Source organism: Hyalella azteca, unplaced genomic scaffold, assembly GCF_000764305.2.
Source record: "Hyalella azteca isolate HAZT.00-mixed unplaced genomic scaffold, Hazt_2.0.2 contig2480, whole genome shotgun sequence".
NCBI classification, from domain to species: Eukaryota; Metazoa; Arthropoda; class Malacostraca; order Amphipoda; family Hyalellidae; genus Hyalella; species Hyalella azteca.
In genome coordinates, this window is record NW_025932753.1 from 210384 (window position 1) to 231711 (window position 21328).

At 39.7% G+C, this 21328-nt stretch overlaps 2 protein-coding genes across 4 annotated transcripts in view; one reads left to right on the top strand and one right to left on the bottom strand.

Annotated features, from left to right (window-relative positions):
• LOC125179536 overlaps positions 1-4589 on the bottom strand; it is a 29148-nt gene extending 24559 nt beyond the window's left edge. The window contains exon 1 of the mRNA XM_047885589.1: positions 3844-4589. Within this exon, the coding sequence (XP_047741545.1) occupies positions 3844-4283 (440 nt within the window). The 5' untranslated portion in view covers positions 4284-4589. The remainder of the gene's footprint in view (positions 1-3843) is intronic.
• Positions 4590-20370: 15781 nt separating this feature from the next.
• LOC108679549 (multiple inositol polyphosphate phosphatase 1) overlaps positions 20371-21328 on the top strand; it is a 12793-nt gene continuing 11835 nt past the window's right edge. For all 3 annotated transcript variants that reach the window (XM_018168192.2, XM_018168193.2, XM_047885579.1), the window contains exon 1: positions 20371-20771. In XM_018168192.2, the coding sequence (XP_018023681.1) occupies positions 20579-20771 (193 nt within the window). In that variant the 5' untranslated portion in view covers positions 20371-20578. The remainder of the gene's footprint in view (positions 20772-21328) is intronic.

Below are 21328 nucleotides of genomic sequence, written 5' to 3' on the forward strand. Positions count from 1 at the left end.
TAAAATTTGAGGTAAACGAATGCAATAAACATCTTGTTAGAAACTAGAAAGAAAGTAGTGCAAAAACTAAGAATAATTCGTTCACATCTACGGGGAAATTCTCTAGTCAAACACCGACACCATTATTTGTAATATTCTTCAATATTCTATCCACATCTACTTGAAATATTTCCTGTATTCTGCTGTCAATAAAGAACAGTGAATAATAAATTCAGGAACTGAGTAAAACAATATCATCACCATGATAACAGACGCTTCAGGCGTGAAAGCAAATATTGCGATCAATAATCCAGCTCTGCTGTCGGGTGATAATGCTGGTGTATGGAACAGAAATGGTCAAGCGCTGAATGGAGAGAGGACGATGTTGCAAATAAGAACCTAATTTACCTGAATATTTCAGGTTAGCGATGCTTCACGATCAAATTAAAACTAGAGTTTCGCGTCTGCATATGGCGAGCTCAGTCCAGAATTCAAAAGTTCCATTGAAAAGAATCTGAGTTGAGATCGTCGATGGTTGTGTAAAAATACTGAGTAAAAATCACAGTACTAAAATTAAGGTTGAAAATCAGTGACGCTGAGTAGGTACTCAAAATCATGCAGTATTAAACACATTTGGCTAAGAAACTTCAAGACTTCATAGTATACCTACGTGGGAAAAATGTTTTTCTTTAAGTATAAGGCGTCGGTCGTTATTAGATCTCAAGTACAGTAGAGTTTAAATTTGTATGGTGGGACTTGATTGCACAAAATAATGTGTATAAAAATAAACAAAAAATATTTGCGCGTAAATATACATTTCTAGAATATATGATCGTATTTTCTTCATGAATTCATGCGAATCCTCCTCAAAGTTTTGGATTTATAAACATGACAGTGGATACATGTACTGTGCGTGGAGCTTTAAATAAAATGCCCAACATGAATGGGATTCGCGAGTAACGGATCAGAGCTAGACTTGCGTTCACCATTAGGATTTCTTTGAAAACTTGGAACCAGGTTCTTTGATGCAGGCAGGGCTAACAATATGGACAAGCAAGACCAATCACTCTCGACCTCCACATAGGCCCTTCTTTCTGCGGCGTCTGATATCTTCTTCAGTAAAGCACATCGATTAACTGCTTAAGAAGAATCACAAAGTTTAGTTTTCGTTGTATGGTAAGCGGCTGGTTCTTGAAATGTCGTCCATTTTGTTGTTTCTTCTTCGCTGTCGAGTCACTCAAAATTTGAGCAACGAATAATTCAGGACCATTCCAAATGAAATTGGGTCGTCTGTCCTGCCTATGTAGATCATATAGGCTTTTCGAGTGTCAAATTCCGCATTCACAGAAAAGCGATCGAGCAACTTAATGTGAATATTAGAAGAACGTTTAATCATTGCGCAATAATCATCTGATGCATGCAAATTCTCCTATTTATACTCAAATTACAAACACACCAGCGCATCAATGGAAAAGTATTATTTCATGAAATTCAGATATACAGTTGATTAAAAACACAAAAAATCATAAATTTAGAGTTCGTGATAAGCGTAACACATTCTTGTCCTTATGACCGATATGAAATATCACTTGAAAATCAAAGACATCATACAACAACATATCTCTTCCCTGAGTAAACAATACTATACTGTAGCAATGTATTGATGGTCCCAGCTAAACGACATAGTCGCACACACATTAAATGAATGTGTGTGCAGTAGTAAGATCTGCTAGCTTCCTATATAGAGAATAATATGCAGTCAGAGCATGATATAATTAAAGTCTGGGTGTACATGATATTCAAATTCTTCAATCCTAAGTCTAAATGAAGAAATAATCTGAAGTTATAGATGAACGCTCTAATTCAAAAATATTTTCAAGCCATTAATCCCACATGCGCGGCACAGCGGCAGGAAGAAAAACACGCTTAACATAATAGCCTAAAACTGGCTTGCATGTAAATCTGCTGCCAAGGAAAGAGCTCCTCTCACAAGTCCTAAGAGCCACTGGGCTTACAGAGTGCCTGCAATGAAAACAGAATTTAGAGAAGGAAGAAAAATAAGATGACCTTACAATGGTCGCCCTGCACTTGGCCAGGTCATCAACACAGACGTTAAGAATCGTATATTTTTATTAGTCATTTGAGTTGCAAGAGGAGAGCATGCAACTTTAGATTTATTGTATATTTTTCATACAATGAAGGTAATTAAAGAATTTCATGAAAAATTCGAAAACAATATTGCGTCGTCAAGATAACATCAGGTGCAAACTAGAATGTTTGTGCACTCCCTGAATCACGCACACGTGTGGAACAGATGTTGAAATAGAAAATTATGATAAGTTAAGGTTGACCCGTGACACAAGCCTGTAATTTTGCGGACTAGAGAGCAATACATTGGAATTGCAGTAACATAACAGTTTTTGCGAGATGAATATTTGATGAATAGGACAACATTGTAGTTGTAGTACTCGTGCCCATGGTTGTTCCTGTCGCCTTTAAAATGTCAATATTCCCGTATTTTCCTGTTTTCCACCAAGCCTGGATTCATCCAACTGGCAGCCAGAGCTCAATATTTTATCTTATCTCGGTATATCTTGCCTACCACACATATCGCCCTCTAAGCCAGGCTAGACAACGCTTAACCTAAAGCCAGTTTAGCTTCATTTCCGAGTCACTTGTGCTGGTGTAACAATGATCTATCAGGAAACAACTGTGCTTGTGACCTAAGGTTCACATGCATGTCACCGATAAGTTGCGAGAGGTTACAAGACGACTTGTCGACAATCTATGATTGGGCTCTAGTGAATAAAATGCAATTCAACGGCACCAAGTTCGAAGTAATGAGACACTGAGTTGGCAGAGACCGGGATGTCGCATTGCTACTTGGCATCAGATGGCACAGAAATTGACGATAAGCAACTTGTTCGAGGTCTCGGAGTGTTGATGTGTACTGAAGCCACGTTCGATAACCACATCAAGGAAATAATTGCGCGAGGCAGACAGAGGATGGAGTGGATCTGGCGGAGATTTTGAACAAGAGAAGCAGCGCCAATGATTACACTCTTCAGAGACCTAGTGCTCCCCAATCTTAAATACTGCTGTCAGCTTTGGGCACAGCTCAAGGCAGGTGCGGTGCGGAAACTGGAGGCAGTGCAGCGGACCTTCACGTACGCAGGATCAGCGGCATGAGGGAGCTTGACCTGAACTACTGGGAAAGGCTGAAACAGCTGAGACTGTACCTACTCACTGGAGAGAAGATAGAGGCATATCATACTGTACACTTTGAAGATGTTAACCGGACTGGCTCCCAACTTTGAATGTGAGACATCCAAAATTTTGACGTATTACAACGAAATGAGGGGGAGACTGCAGGATTCCCCCATTCAATAACCGTGCCGCGGCCAGAGTACAGACTCAGCGCGAGGGATCACTGTCCGTGGTAGGATCAAGGCTGTTTAAATCCTTACCAAAGGTGTTGAGATGAGGGGAGTTTAACCTTGCGATTTTCAAGAGACAACTGGAAAAGTTTCTGAAGAAGATCCCGGATTGTCCAGTTTGAGAAACTACCCTTAGCAAGTGACAAGCAACAGCACCTTGCATCAGCTGGTCAAAAGGAGGGCAAGTAGACGGGGCACGTCCAACGTTACACCTGAGACCCGAGGGCGGGTTGACCTGTCTATCGACGACTCGGAGACAGAGGACGACGAAGGCGGCGCTTCAGCGTGACCGGGGACTAGGAAGTCCCGAACTCGTCATAAGGTCAGTAATGGAAAGATCGGGTTCATCAGCTTGACCATGGACTGAGAAGTCCTATACTCCTCATAAGGTAATACATGCCCCTATGAAATAATAGTCATTACTCACCAGTTTTGAGCAGGATCGTACTCAGGCCAGTAGGTGTAGCGGTCTCCACATTGCAGTTGTGGCAGAGGTTGCACTTCATAATCTTTTCTTGGTGCGACGGCCTGCAGCTGCTGGTGGTGAGGTGGGCGCATCACCGACGCGATAGGTTTACCCCCCGGACCTAGACCCCCTTGAACGCTCGTAGACCCACTTCGAAATCGAGAAGACCCAGGATTGACTGATGTGGTGGTTGTCCCTGGGGTAGGAATAAGCCGTGGACCTAGACGCGACCGAGAGCCGGTGGCAGTGGCGCTTCCCGTTGTCGGGGCAGTTGTAGCAGAAGAAATGTTGTCAGGCTGCGAATGGTCTCGGGAAAATCGACGGGTTGGATTCAGACTGAGATTAGTGACACTTGTCGTCACGTCAGCCACCACTTGTTGGAGTGAACTCAAAAAACTCATCTTGAATTCACGGTCGTCTTTGTGATGAGATTATAAATAGGATTCAATAAATATTTCAATCACATGCGTGTGTCAGAACAACTTTCAAATTAATGAATATCACATAGATTTGAGCTCTGGTTTCATTTTACGGGATTTGATTCGTAAGTGAAAACTCGGAATCATTCGTCTTGAAACATAGTCAATCATATACTAACTTTCTCTGCCTATACCGGTACTAACCTATTCAGTGTTCATGACTAAATTGATTTCATTTCTAATTAAGTTGACTTGAATAGTTACTGATAGCATCTAAATGAACTTAAAAAATGCTGGAGAGAAATAAGGTACAAGGGAGATTAAAAAATTTAATACTGAGCACTGAGCAGTAAGGTGTGGGAAACAAGAGGCCACATAACGCACTTCGATATACTGTTTTGAGTTCCAATAGTTTTCAGATCTAATTTTCACTGTCAACTCCTTTCATATGACTGGTTAAAAATGATAGATAAATTCCCAATACCACGTAATTAATTTTGAAGGTATCTATATACTTGAGCGAATTCACGTGCTTTCCTCAATCTATTTCACGCATAATCATGAATAAGGTCAACATTTCTGCAAATGAATTCTGCATCAGATTCTTATATATCATCATCATGCACTGAATTAAATAAATGCACAGTTGCAAAACACCAAATAATGTAGTCTAGCACTAGTATAGCTGGCACCATTCAACATTTGAAAACATTTAATGCTGGTTTAAAAGTAACAGAAACAGAACAGCAATACAAACGCATATTACTCATATTAATCACCGATCACATAACGTAAAACATGCAATATGGACGTGCTGTGACCTGTGGGGATCCTCAAAATAAATAAAAATTAGGATCTAAGTAGGCTATGCGACGCCTGAAAGCTTAGTCCAGACTTGCTCCGACAACACTATTCTCAAAATGGGGCATCCAGAACATAAATAAATAAAAACTGTCTAGCAACGTTAAAGCATCGTCTTTATTTGCTTCACGTTCATGACTAAGCATTGAAGAAGAGCTGCTTCGGAGATACTATACGAAGAACGACGACCAGAGATATATTGGGAGTTGGGACTAAAGAGCAACAGGTGGGAGGAGCGGCGTGCCTAACCTGTCACTCGCTCCGCTGTTGCAATAACACTGATCACATTTCCCCACCTGCTGCCGTGAAGCAGCGTTCAGTAGAAGACAACACTGCATTGCCAAACATTTTTGAACATGTGGGCACATCGTTATGGGGTCGCATTAATAAGCCAATCTCATAATGAACCAATTAGATCAGCTGTAGCTTATCTACTGATTAATTTTCTGAGAAAAAGAATATCATAACGTATTTCAATATTTATCGGAGTATACTCATCAATGGTAACGCTTTAAACTGTTTACAATCATACGAGTAGTATTTGTCTCCTGTCTCCACTGTGATTTCTCTTACAGAATTTGTTTATTGTGGCCCATTTTTTGTACCCAAATTATAATTTTCATTGTAGATTAGCTTGTAAAAATGTGCGTTCTCTCGAACAAGTAATTTAAACACGTAATTAAACCACCGCGGATTTTTATACGAGCACTGATGGCTTCTCTTTTTACAGAGAGAATTAATTTTTACGATATTCTTATTTCACTCCTCTGAATGTACAAGTACAAGCAATAATTTCATAATACCGTCCATGGTATTTCAATGAATGAGCTTTTCACATTTTTTAAATACCTACGTAGGGATGGCCTGAGATAGAGGTGATTCCAGAAATTTTAGAAAAATGTGGACAGTTGTTACCGAATTTGTTGAAGTGTCGATTCGGTACAGTTGGTCGGCGTACTGGTGTCTGGTGAGCAACAAAGACTCGACTATGGCAGCGCGACGAACGGGAGGAATTTTTATATTTTAGGCCCTTTTCGAATGCCATCTTTTATTTAAAACAGAAAAAGTTTTAGCATCTTGGAAACAACGACAAGAATATTTTAGGCTTACTGAGGTACGCAGCTGCAGTCGGAGAATGAAGCTCCGGCCTCCATCTGCCGCTTAGAATCACTAGATCAGAAAGAGATGTTAGTGTTCACAACACACTACACCATTTCGCCTGATGTATGGTGGGGCTTACAGCTATTTTTTTCTATCCTTTCTCCATTTCTATTGCTGCTGATTTGATAGTATCAGGATTAATTCAATTAGAATTGTGAAGTCTGCGGACGAGCCTTCAAGAAGTTGGGTTTTAGGAAATTCGGCAATGGTGAATTGGCATGCAAGAAAGGATTTCACTTAAGATGTAAAATGATTTTAAAGACACTTGGGTCTTAATAATGAGCCCGTTATTAACTTTCAATCAAATTAACTAAGCAAACTTTGAGTGTATCTCTCTTAGATTGTCCCCATTTTTAACTGACAAATGTTAGTATGTAATTTAACTTATGAAGCAATTGATTATTTGTCGTTAACGATTACTTAACGTTATAAATTTTGATTCGTTTCATCTATGGCAATGCTGAATATCAGTTCAATGAAGTTATAAATACAAATTTTAAGTATTCCTGTCGGCACGAAAGAGCCTGTTGGGGCGTAAAAACCCAAACTTTTTCTAAACGATAAGACCAAAAGAGCACACAGATACTGCCCTGTAACGAGGAGGTGCATAGGAAACGCTGAGTTCCGTAACAGGGACTATTGAAAATTGTGAATAATATAGTTGAATCGAAGGATTAAGGTACAAAGAATGTGAATCTGAGGGGCCTTGAACGACCAGAATATCTCAAGGCTGACAAGAGCCTTGAGTCTTAGAACTGCTGGGACGAGAGGCTATTTCAAGGGAGCACCTTCACCTATGGAGCGGTGTCAACGTTACAGATTAAGCCATTAGGCCTGTCGACGATTCTAAACATCGCCGAACTTGCACAGATTATTGAAGATCTTGCACATGTAGCTCACTGCTGCAATTCTGGTCCTCTGAACTTTAACCACTCGGCCACCTTGCCATTCAACTTGTAGCATGTGCAATAATTGGGGTCGAGTCAGAGCATTGAAACTGTTTATTGTCCCTAGAAGTCGGGCGTTGTGAAAATGAACAAGATAATTTCTTACGTCTTGACTCTTGGCGTTTTGGAAAAATTGTGACTTAGTTCTGGAAAAATTTCTTCTTAGAAAATGCACGTCACCGCAAAGACACTCACTTCAAGTCAACCCTCACAGTGAAAACTTTTTGCCACGATGACAATAGCGATAGGGAATAGCAGCAGAGTCTGGGAAACAAGAATATGCAAGGATAATATTTAATAATTAGTCGAAACAAGTAGCGCAATTATTAATGTGCTCTGAAATTTACGAGTAACTGTCTAAAACCTACCTCCAAATGTTTTTAATGCTTAGTATACGCATTATATGCTATTTGCGGGATAAGATTTATTTTTTAAATAAAAGTGCTGTTCAATACCTTACTCTCTTACCATGAAATTGTCAACAGTCCTGAGTAACATATGACAGTCATCAAATCGATAAAATCATAATGTATTAATAAACTCAAATCTCTCCCTGGTGCGAGGCAGCACGAGTCGAAGCCTGCTGTGCAAGAGTCAGCTCGTCACTAACATGTTCTTCGTGTACGAGAAATATGCAAACTTTACACGTTAGGCTTGAGGTCCATCTGCAGTAGAGCCTGAAAATAATCAGTTTAAATTATGTGATAGATGTTACAAACAGTGTAGTTATAAAAATTATCTTGGTTTGAGGATATAAACAAAGAGAGAATCATCACAACCTCATATGACAGACTTTCATCGAAGACAACTTTTTACATTAGAAGGTCATTAAAAATTCAATCTTTGGTAGGATGACAAGGTTCTTATTTTCTTGAGCATCCGAGTCCCATCCAGGCCCTCAGGTAATCCAGCGTCTTCGAAATTCTGTCGCTCTGGCCCCGACCTCCAAGAAAAGTAATATTTTTAAAGCACGCAAAGCCAAGAGCCTCCTGCCTAATCCCAGTTTTTTTTCTCGTTAAGTGGCGGACTGAGAACGGAAATGAAGCAGAGGCAATTATGAGATTGTTCGTTTTTTATTAGTCCAATATTGCTTTGCAAGGAACTGCAGTAGCTCGGTCTCTTCCTTACCGTTAGTTACGTGATTACTGAACAGGGCACCCGCATGAAAACTGAAGAAACGGTTGTTAGTACTGGAGATGTAAGTGTCCTCGATGATATTTATTAATGAGCTCAAATTCGAGATAACATTTGCAAGTTAACCCGGAACTTAATTTAGGTCAATAATAATTGATTTACCAGTATTTACTACAGTCGAAGTAGAAGCAGTCAATTTCCGAAATGGTCTGAAAAAGCCATATCATGGCAAATTAAATGGTTTAGATTTTTTCGGTGGAAGTCGCGAAACATTTTTTCGATTCAATTTAAGTTTCCATAATTTAGATTCACAAGAAACTTCCATGGCAGCAATGCCCTTCACTGTTTATTGGAATGATTCCTGTATTTTCGATTGAACGATTATAGATATGTGGAAAAAGCATGTTCTCAGCTAGATATTCTTATAGATTTAACGGCCACTGACGGATAACGGTTATACAGTCTGTCGTTCATATTTTCACTCAGAAAATTAATGAGGCTATATTGTCCAAAGAACGACATTTTCGCTCCAAAGGTATGAGCACAGCGCTGATTGATTCATCCATTTACTCAGTCCGAACTGGGTCAATATGACACATATATGAACAAAAAGTACATCGCTATTCGGACAAAGTCTCACTCATTTCTTTGAGTGCTATTGTTCCATCTTCGTCACGGTTCTCCCCATCACGCATCATCTGCAAATAAATTATTTGCGATAACAAACAATCAAAAAATATATCATTGCTTATCTGGCAAAAATCATGGAACGATATTATGACTCAGATTAGCCACATTCTGTTGATTCTTCTTCTCCAGCAGCAAAATTAAAGAGAATTTGATCTAACCCAGCGCTTCAAGATAACTCATACGAAAAGAAAATTAAAGTAAAAATTTAAGTACCTTATCGTTGTATTGAAGTAATAAACAACCTCGCAATTCTGAGAAAAAGCAATTTATTTAGCTCTGACTTCGAGAAAACTGAAGAATGAGGCCATAGCTCGGATCCTGAAAGCAAAGTTTCATGACTTATGAGTTTGATTGGGAAGTCTCATGACCGATGAGTTATGACCGAGCCAACTTTGGTCAGGTTGACCTTCACAATTGCAGAAAGTACATCGACATAAATGAATTTCACTTATTTTTTCGAAGTAAATTTATAACGTTGTATTACCACGGTTATATGAATTATTTAAATAATAAAACTTTATTTCTTTTTCCGCGTGAACTCCCACAAATAACGTTATAGCGCAAATGACGCTCGCGTAATTTGCAACTGTTAATCAATCAGGACCAATATTATTGCTAGGACCAATATTAATACTAGGACAATATTATTACTGGGACCAATAATATTACCAAGACCAATATTATTACATGACAAAAATTACCAAGACCAATCCTATTAAACTGTTCAAATGTTCATGTTAATTAAAAAACGCTTATAAATGTGTATGCTCATTTTGGCTATGCTTATTAACACGGAGTTCAATCTGAAGGTCATTTATAATTTACTTTACTACATAAATAGTTTTTTTATGTTCGGACTCGACTAAGCATCAATAGTACTATTTATATAGCATAAGTAAATAGTTCTTCGTAATCGGATGTCGGTCTTTATACCGCTCTAAAACAGTTTGTTAATTTTGTTAATGCTAAGTTTGATATTCGCGTCATTATTATAAAAATTTTCACATGTGGTTAATTATACCGGCATCGTTTTAAACATTTACTTTTTGGAAATTTTCTGGAACTAGGGTACGAACTCACCAAACAAAATAAAACTAAAAACGACTGCTGCAATGCTCTGTTAAAAAGATTCGGATTAACACGTCTTCTTTGGATGCAAATTAATCCCGACACTCGTGTAGCGTCAACGAGAGAGTCGACGTTCCAGTATAATCGGAGCTTGGACTTCAAACCTGATATAATTCGTCGTATATATTCAACATAACATAACATACTGATGTCGGCGCTAAAGAGTAGGACTGGTGTGGCCTATTGCCGATTCTTGAACTTTTCGTAACTTGTTCACAGAAGATCTAAAATCGTGTCATTTGACCGGAGTTTTTCAAGACTGACGATAGTTTGAAATAGCTACTAAAAGTCCGTAGTTCTAAAATAAGTCGTAGTACTAAAGTCATGAAAATCATGTTCCACCGGGTTCGATATGGTGCTAGGCATTTCAAGTCTGAACATATATTTTTCCATAGAAGAAGCTTTATCTAGTCTGTTCTTGAACGCGTTCATACTCGGAGCGCCAACGATGTAATCAGGGAGGCTGTTCCACATGTCGGTGATTCGAAGCGAGAAGAAATGTCGCGTGGACAAGTTGCAGCGTAGTTTTTTTTAGTTTATAGCCGTGGCCCCTGGTGTTGGTTCTTGTTTCAAATTCTAGTAATCCTTCGGGGATCTTGTATATACCATGAGTATACTTGTAAACTTCAATGAGGTCCCCACGCAGGCGTCGATAACTGAGGCTTGGAAGCTTCATAATCTTTAATTTTTCTTCATAGGACTTGCCCTTCAAGCCTGGAATTATCCTTGTTGCACGCCTTTGAACATTATTTTTTAAATTTTTGTCCTTTTCAAATCTCGGTGACTGTACAAAAATCTGGTGGAATTCATTGTAAATTTGGTAGTCATAAATAGTCCGCTTTTCTGGCCGGTGTCAAGCCGAACCCAAAGAAGAATCGTTGCAGCAAGAATAGTCAGATTTCTTATTTTCCTGATTCGTTGAAATTGGTTATGGTTAATAACTGAAGTCGGAAATTCAGTCATCTTCTATTAAAATTTAAATTCAATATTCATTATTTTTGTATAGTGACCACACAACGTTTCCAAACTCTAGATTCGGGCGCACGACAACAACAAAGAACTGCTTCATCGCTTCTGCATCTAGGAACTCGTAAGAGCGTTTGATTGGACCAAGAAGTTTGTTGGATGTATTAGCTTTCGTTCCAACATGCTTAGAAATTTTCAGCTCCTTTTCTACATACACTCCGAGATCTTTTTCCACACTAGACTCCTCAATCATTACTCTCTCGTTGTAACCATGTCTTCTCATACTGTAATCTTGCTGTTCATTGTTCTTCCCGAGGTGAAGTACTTTACACTAGTCAGCATTAAACCGCAGCTGCCACGCATCAGCCCAGTTAACTAAACTATCAAGATCATCTTGCAATTGCACTTTATTTGACGCATCCTTCACTCTATTATTAACTCTTGTGTCGTCGGCATACTTGGAGTACACGCTGGATACTACTTCCAGCAGATCATTTATAAAAGCAACGAACAAAATAGGCCCAAGACCGCTTCCTGTGGCACGCCACTGCGCACTGATGCCCAGTGTGACACGTTCCGTTAATGCTGACACGCTTTCGTCTACCTACTAGTAAGTCTCTGATCCATTGGAGTACGTTTCCTTCAATTCCCAAAGACTTCACTTAATAATTATAATGCCATAAGTCATATCTTGCAATGCTTATGCTTTTCCGATACGTAACCGCCGCTCATGCGGAACACTGTCAAATGCTTTGGCAAAATCGAGGTACAATGCATCCACTGGCTCCCTTTCGTCCAGAAGGCGAGTCCAATCGTCCAACGTAGTCAATAAGTTAGTGGTGCAGGATCTACCGGCAATAAAACCATATTGACAATCTGATAGGAGATGGTGAACAATCAAGTGATCGATAATCCTATCCTTTACAACAGATTCCATTACCTTACAAACAACTCTCGTCAGACTGACAGTGCGATAGTTACCGGGGCTACTTTTGTCACCTTTTTGAATAATGGTGTTACTTGAGCTTCTTTCCAATCGGGCGGCAAAGTTCCTTCGTTCAAGGTTTTTTGAATGAATACTGTCAATGGGCCGGCCAGAACGGCTGCTAATTCTTTAAGCAATCTGGGATTGAAGCCGTCTGGCCCACATGACTTGTTGGGATTTAGAGCTACCAGGCGTTTGAGAACCTCTTCTTCGTGTATTTCAAAACCTATTCGACTGGGCGACTCCTCATCTTCGAGCCGACTGGGCGCTCTTCAATATCTGGAAGACTATTCAAGTCCTCATCTGTGAACGCACTGCTGAAGAACTGATTAAGAACGTTAGCCTTGCCCTCATCAGAGGAAATCTTTCGTTAGTCTACCTCAAATCAGATATACCGTCGTTTATATTACACTTCGAACTAGCGTACAAAAAGAAGGCTTTCGGATTTTTTTCGCATTTTTAGCAATATTTTTTTCGAAGTTTTTCACTGCAGTGCGACAGCCTTTCTTAGTTTGATTTCAAGCTCTTGCATATAGGTTACAATGAAAATCGCTGCGAGTTCGTAAATAACGCTTGTAGGCTTCCTTCTTGGTCTTTAGCTGAGCTTTAACTGTACTGTTCATCCACTGGGACTTTTTGACTCCTCCAAGCGTAATTTTAGGTACACAGGCATCAACTGCAGACATAACCGTGTCTTTGAGAAATGACCATGAATCAACCACATTCATGTCCTTAATACAGTCCGAAATATTCGCCGCATTCACCGCTTCACGGAGTTTATCATATTCGCTTTTCGCAAAGTTCAAACGTTCACGTTTCCGAAGCGTCTTTTCTGCACAGCACTTATTAGTGAAAAACAATGATTGGTGATGGCTTTTGCCCAACGGAGCCTCTTGACGAAGCTCATCTATCATTGATTCTTCACTAGTAAACACTAGATCTAGAATATTTGGGGTCTGTTTACCTCTAAAATGGGTTGGCTTGGTGATGTTCTGGATTAAAAATGAGTCTCGCACAGACTCCAGGAACAAGGATGCTGGGTGATTCCCATCTCTTGGAGAAGATTCATCTGCCCAGTCTATTTCTGGATGGTTAAAGTCACCAATGATCAACGTATGCGACCGGCTGAAAGCCATGCTCAGTAAAGGGCTGTTTAGTACTTTATTGTTATCAGAGGAGCTGTTAGGTGATCTATAAATGACCCCTATGAGGAGGCTATCCTTGCCTTTCAGAGTAAGTTCACACCACACTGATTCTCTGGCTGATTGATGCTCTGCAGATAACTAAACTTGCTTGGTCCCATTAGAGGTTCTAACCCACAGAGCTACACCTCTACTGCACTGCTCTTCATTTAAGTTATGAAAACAATCAAAACCTGGCACCTGAAATTCAACAGGTGCAATTTTTCCCCTATGATTTTTAGGGAGTGTTTTTGTAATACAAATAACGTCTATACACTCGTTTGCGATCACAGTTAACAGTTCACTTTTTTGTTCAAAACGGAATCAGAGTTCGTGCAAAAACATTTTAAAACTTTTTGCGCACTTTCACTTTGATGTATGCGGTTACTATCTACATTATTTACAGGCCTTGATCTACGGACATCATTCCTACTAATTACTAGTCATCCACCTCCCCTGACTGACCGTGAGCAGCCGGAGTTGTCTTGACAGCTTGGAAGTGATTGACCTGATTTTCCGTGCCTTTCCGCCTTATTCTCTCCTGCCACTTCTTGCGAAAAACCGCCCTCTCTAAAGGTGTGGAATCTTTCTTTACAAAAATTGACTTGTAATCAGCGGATTCTCCAAGCTTTCACGCTGTTTTTAGCACGCTCCAGACCTGAGCAGGATCCATTACAGTCACCAAAAGAGGTCTGCAGGTGTTGGCAGCAGGATCCTTCGAGCGTAGCCTCTTGCACGATGTAACATCAATCGGTGTGTTGAGGTGTTGAGTACCTTGCTGCAACATTCTACAGCAAATGCCGTGTCATCCATCATTCGGTCCTCCGCATCAGATGCGGTACTTTCGGGAATCCCAAACCAAATCAGGTTGGCCTTCCTATGTTCTCTATCAAGTAATTCACGTGAGCTTTCGCTAGCGACTTCAGATAAATCAACTCTCTTGTTCTTTACTTCCATTTCTGCCGTATTTTTCAGCTATGCCTTCACTTCAGTCAGCTCATTGCATAGCGAGCTCGCTTTGTCACTAGGCGAGCGAACCTTCTCACTCAAGGAGTTTACTACATCATTCAACGATTTCGACTCATTGCCTTGCTCTTCCACCGACTCCTCGCGTTTCCGAGCACCAAGAGTTGGTTTTTCGCAATCACGGCAAAACCAATGAAGTAATTTAGATTTCTGGAAAAATGAGTACTCCTTAGAGCTCAACTTCGAACAGCTGATACAAATGAGATCTTCGCATCGTTCACAGGTGACCGTCTGGACTTCGCTCAGAGAGATCACTTTGCAGTACTTGCAAACTTTCATCTCTAGCTGGGCTGATTTGGTTTCATTTTTTTTTTCTAGAGGCCGTAGGGGGCTTTTCGATCATCTTTTTTATCTTCTGTCCAGCCATTATAAAATGCACGAACTAGACCTGTTGAACGGAGAAAAGGATGGAGAAAAATACAAAAAAGAGTTGAGTTGAGTATAATAAAGTTCCCTCGAAAATTTCGACTGGCGGAACAGCTGAGCTGTAGCTGGCGAGGGAAAAGACAAGGGTGGGCTGGGGGAATCAAGGGATCGACGCGACAGGCTTTAGAGAGGGGGAGGGATAGGGGCCAAGAGGGTGGGGAGGGTATAGGAAGACGAGGCCTCAGCGTGCTGAAGGCACCGTTGTTCTCCGGTTGATAGGCGGTCACCGAGGGTTCCATCATGTCGTCAGTCTTGAAAAGATCCGGTCAAATGACACGATGTTAGATCATCTGTGAACAAGTCACGAAAAGAACAAGAATCGGTGATAGGCCACATCAGGCCTTCTCTTCAGCGCCGACATCACTATGTTATGTAATGTTATGTTAACTGAATATTACATTTTTCTAGGTTCTAAGTGTCAATATAAACAACGAACAAAATTACCAAATCAACAGAGCGTTATGACAGGTTGGTTGACTGGGCTGAAAAGTGGCAGCGGCGTTTTAACGCTGACAAATGTTAAATAATCCACCTTGGCATGAATAATGAACAGCAAGATCACAGTATTAGAAGACACTGTTGCAACGACTGAGTGATGATGTCGAAGTCGACAATGGAAAAAGATTTAGGAGTTAATGTCGACAATGCTGTCAAGTGTAAAGTAATTCACCACGGGAGGAACAATAAACAGCAAGAATACAGTATGAGAAGACATGGTTAAAATGAGAGAGGAATGATTGAAAAGTCTAGTGTGGAAATAGATCTCGGGGTTTATGTCGACAAGAACAGACTAGATAAAACTATGGAAGAATATATGTTCAGACTTAAAATGCCTAGCACCATATCGAACCCAGTAGAAGTCTAGTAGCTATTTCAATCTATCGTCAGTCTTGAAAAGATCCGGTCAAATGACACGATTTTAGATCTTCTGTGGAAAAGTCACGAAAAGTTCAAGAATCAGCTACAGGCCACACCAGGCCTACTCCTTAGCGCCGACATCACTATGTTATGTTATGAGTTGAAAATTCCTAAGCATATTGAAGCTCAAGTTAATAAAGCCAATAAGCAATATACGACTTGGACTGATCAGACGCTCCTACGAGTACACAGATGCTGAAGCGATGCAACTGTTGTTTGTCGCTGTCGGGCGTCGGAACCTAGAGTTTAGAAACGCCGTGTGGTCACCAAACTAGAAAAGGACAAAAATTTAGTCGAGAGTGTTCAAAGACGTGCAACAAGGATAATACTCAAAAAGGCAAGCCTTATGAAGAAAGGTTACAGTTTATGAAGCTTCCAAGCCTCTGTTATCGACGTCTGCGTGGTGACCTAATTGAAGTATACAAGTATACCTACGGTTTGTACAAGGTCCCAGAAGGATTACTAGCAATTGAAACAACAACCAACACCAGGGGCCACGGCTATAAACTAAAAAAAACTGCGTTGTAACACATCCATGCGACAAAATTTCTTTTCGCTTCGAGTCACCGACATGTGGAACAGTCTCTCTGACAGCATCGTTGACGCTCCGAATATGAACGCCTTCGAGAACAGACTAGACGAAGCTATGCAGGAGCATATGTTCAGTCTTGAAATGGCTAGCACCCTATGGACCAGGTAATAAGACCAGCAGCTATCTCAATCAATCGTCAGTTATGGAAAGATCGGGTTCAAAAGGCCGGAACCTTTGTGGATCAAGTCACGAAAAGTACAAGAATCGGCAACAGACCATGGGCCTATTTCTTCAGTGCCGACACTTCTATTCTATTTTATGACAACTATCTCATTAGTTGCTTGCTTGATATTGGTATTTGCAGAAAATTTATGTTAAATTAGTAATAATACAATTCAGTTACAATCTAAATCTATTCGTTATTTTTCCGAGTCACAGATTTCCACCATTAAAAATGCCCGTCCCCATATCATATGAATTGTGGATACACACTCTATCAGCACCTGTACATATCATATGGGGTAAATGGCTTCAAAGAAACAAACGATTAAATAATAAATACAAAACAGAGCCGAGGTACTAGTGAGTTCTACTAAAATAATATACTTATAAAAATTACTTTTTAAAGACAACACTTCTAAAAAATCCAGTGTCTCCAATGTAAAATATGTACAATGAATTTTTAATTTTCATTTCGAATATTAAAAAAATTAATTTTTAAAAGATTTTTATGCATAAAAGAAATTAAATTTTCAAAATTATTTATTCTGTCAATTGATTCAAATGCTTTCTGCGACTATACGCAAGTCTGCAAAATTTAAGATAGATTGGAGAGCTAGAAGTGTGTTAAATATCGATTATAAGATTTGGAGCAGACAAAATTATTTTTTCAATATTTTAAATCTTGAAAAAAAAAATAATTTTTTTTATTTTTTTAAATTATTTATTCTGTCTATTGATTCATGCATTGTCTCCAACTTTACGCAAGTGTGCACAATTTCAGATCGATTGGAGAGGTAGAAGTGTGTTAAAAATCGATTACAAGATTTGTAGCAGACAGACAGACAAACCGACAAACAAGAAGTGAAGTTAAAGAGAAGTGCTGTAAAAACTGGCATTGAACGCGATCGTGTCCATTTGCAGATGTGAATCAATCAACATAAGCTTAATTGACGTATTTTCTGGTGAAAATTGAATTTTTCTAATGTTTTTACGTCGACTTTATCACATCCTTTCAATTGAAAAAAATTGACATTTGATGCAAACCTGTCGTTATTAATCCAGAAAATGATCGCCAGTTTCTGACACAAAAATATACCGTTATGTGTTTCGTATAGCTACCGCAAATCGATTAAATTTTCCACGGCCAGGAGCCAATTATTTTGAAAGCTCTCATCAAAACACAACATCTGTCATCAATTAGTTCCGACTGAACAAGTTCGTAACATTTATAAAATAAATGAATTTTGCTGACGCCTTAACAACGTTTAAACAGTTTGCCTTATATATTTGTCAATGTCGCGGTGAAAAAAGTTCAGTATCGATTCATCGAGTATTTAGATTACTTATTTATAAGATGAACTTTGAATAATACAAAAACTGTTTGTTTTGCAATGATGCATCAACGAACTTTGATGGCTTAGGATCCGCACGTGCCATTGTGTACATCAACGCACGTTCATGTATCATATCTAATAATTATATTATCTAAGGGGACGATAGAGCTACTATTGAGTACCGCTCCGGGTCTTCTGTGATGGTAAGATGCAGCCTCAATCATATTTGGTTGTGGCAGTTGGCTCGGCTTTTACTTAGAAATCCTGGTAACGATTAGACGCAGCACGCGTTCAAAGTTTCAGTTCGATAAATTTATTCGGGATCTTGAAGTAGCACCTCGAAAGTAGCACTTTAAGTGGCTGCTCTTGTACCTAGAGCTCACGTCATCGGTTACGGTTCAATCATTGTTGATCCTCTTCTTCGGAGTTTGACAATTGGACGGTTATAAATAGCTGCGGTGGATAGATTAGCAGTATACTATCGTGGTGAAACTTTTGTAGCGATAGCTACCCGTGGTACTCTCTCACCTTCTTTAAACTATGACGTCACCTGAGTAAACGATGTTATAAGTTCGTATCCACTTGAAACCGTTCAAACCTATGCAATAGGTTTTGCATTCCTTAGGCAATTTGTAGGTCCTATTTTGGTCAAAATCGTATTAATGAAGTTCTTGTACTGATGATGGAGCTGGACTCTGATAAGTTTTCATTGCAGAAAAAATTAATTTTTTGGGCGTTTTCTTTGATTTAAATGCTTAGTTCATATGACAAGTTGCAACGAATCCGTCATTTCCTAATCTAAAGTAGAATTGACTTTGCATATAAATTAAAAACAACCCACACTTTATCTAACTATGAATATTTGGAATTTTGGAATTTATACAGAATTTGTCACAAATTTTCATAAAACAACGAACGAGTATAAATGCATTGACCAAACCTTCATTACTGCATTTCTTCTAACAATAATTAGTGCCCTGTGAGTCCGACTGAGGAAACTCTAATTCTCAGCTCGGATTTTTCTTGTAGAAGGCCGTAGACTGATTTTCGGATCGATAAAACATAGAATAAATTTTCATTTAAATGCATTACCTAAATATTGATCGAAAAGAGGGTTAAATAGTTTCCACGTTGATTAAAATGATTGGATGTGCTATACTGATTTTTTAAATGTGTTCTAAATTCATGTAAAGAAAAGAGCACTTTTTGCCCTCCGCACCAAAGTATGGGCAACTCAGACGTCGTCCACCGCATTTAGATTGGGTCTCTATAAACAAAATTAGCGGAGCCTCACATACACGACATACATACGACATTCAGCAGATGCAAACGATCAATCACATGCAGGCTATATCAATCATACAGGTCATTTTTTTCGTCACAAGATAACGATCACTTATTCGCCACATGCAAACGATTAATTATTCGCCATCGCATACGATTAAATATTCGCCTCGGGCAAGCGATCACTTATTCGCCACGTGTAAGTGATTACTTATTCGTCACATGCACACGATTAATTATTCGCCATACGCATGCGATCAATTATTCGCCACGTGAGTGTAATCACTTATTCGCCACGCGCACATGATTAGTTATTCTTCATATATATAGATCGACTATTCGCCTACTGCAAACGATCAATTATTCGCCGGAATCGATAAATTATTCGTCAACTATTCGCCAGTCAATCAACTATTCGCCACATACAAACGTACACGTATAACTCTCGTTGGATGTGGTATACTAATTTTCAAAATGTGTTCTAAATTCCTGAAAAGAAAAGAGCACTTTTTGCCTTATGACCTTATGATGAGTTCGGGACTTCCCAGTCACCGGTCACGCTGATGCGCCGCCTTCGTCGTCCTCCGTCTCCGAGTCTTCGTCGGATGTAACGTTGGACGTGTTCCGTCTATTTGCCCTTCTTTGGGCCAGCTGATGCAAGATGCTGTTGCTTGTCACTTGCCGGGATCTTTCTCAACCACTTGTCCAGTCGTCTCTTGAATGTTGCAAGGGTGAACTCCCCTCCTCTCAGCTTTTTTGCCAAGGCATTAAAGAGCCTCGGTCCTACCGCGGACAGTGATCCCTCACGAAGAGTCTGTACTCTGGCCACGGCTTGGTTATTAAATGGGGGAATCCTGCACCGTCTCCCCCTTCTTTCGTTGTAATATGTCCTTATTTTGGAGGTCTCACTCTCAAGTTGGGAGCCAGTCCGTTTATCATCTTTCAAGTGTACAGTATGATATACCTTTCCCTTCTTCTCTCCAGTGAGTACAGTTCCCGGTGTTTCAACCTTCCCCAGTAGTTCAGGTTCAGCTCCCTCATGCCGCTGATCCTGTACGTGAAGGTCCGCTGCACTGCCTCCAGTTTCCGCACCGTACCCGCCTTGAGTGGCGACCAAAGCTGGCAGCAATACTCAAGATTGGGAGCACGAGGGCTCTGAAGTGTGTAATCATTGGTGCTGCTTCTCTCGTTCGAAATATCCGCCATATCCACCCTATCCTTTGCCGGCTGCGCGCGACTATTTCCTCGATATGGGCATCGAAAGACCCAAGAAAGCCATCAACACTGCCATGTCCAGATGTGACAGTTGGCCCGCAGGAGGTCATCTACACATCTCAAACAAAGCTAACAACAACATTATGTTTGCCTCAATTGCCACAGCTCATGTGTCGGCATTACACACATCCATAATTTGTTATTTAGAGTCCTTACTGAATTCTATCAAAATTGAGCTTCGATAAACTACGTATTTTTTGTTACAATATGAATGTACTCAGTTTTGTAACGGCAGTAACGCTACTCTCCTTTTACACATTAGCAAATGCTGCCCGTGCCCAGAAATTTTGCTTGGATCAGACTGTAAGCAAATCGCACTTCGCTACCCGAACATCATATGTCAATGCATTTGAAGCATACAACTTTTCCAAACCAGATGTGCCACCTTTTATCGGAAAATGTAAGTCATTTGATTGAACATTTGGCTTTCAGTTGTTACATAATTTACACGTGATTAAAATGATTACGATATAATTACATGATACATGTGATACAATGATTACAAATTGTCATTTGTCAGACTGTCAGTCTCATTCTATATTATGATTCTACAATACCTTTTAGGTATATCCTTTTAAAATTTTGCATCTAAAAAATTAGGTACTTGACACTGACAGTTTACTTGATTCAGTTGAGTGAACTCCACTATCCTTGCAGCTAGCTTTGAAGTTGCAACTTTTCCTTGAATCTGAAAGGTTGTCATTATTTTTTATCAGGATTGCTTAAATAACTGATAACTACTAATATACCTAAGACAAATGGAAATTTGAAAATGGGGAGCACAGCCTGCATAGGGGCTAGGGCAAACCAGGCCCCAGGGATTATAATTATTAAGACTTGTGAGTTGGGTCCAGGATGGAATTCTAATTTTGAAGGTTCATATATTATTTCGATCCACCAAGACCACTTTTTCTATCCAACATTGTTATTTGAGGCAAAAAATGAACTTCTTAAAGG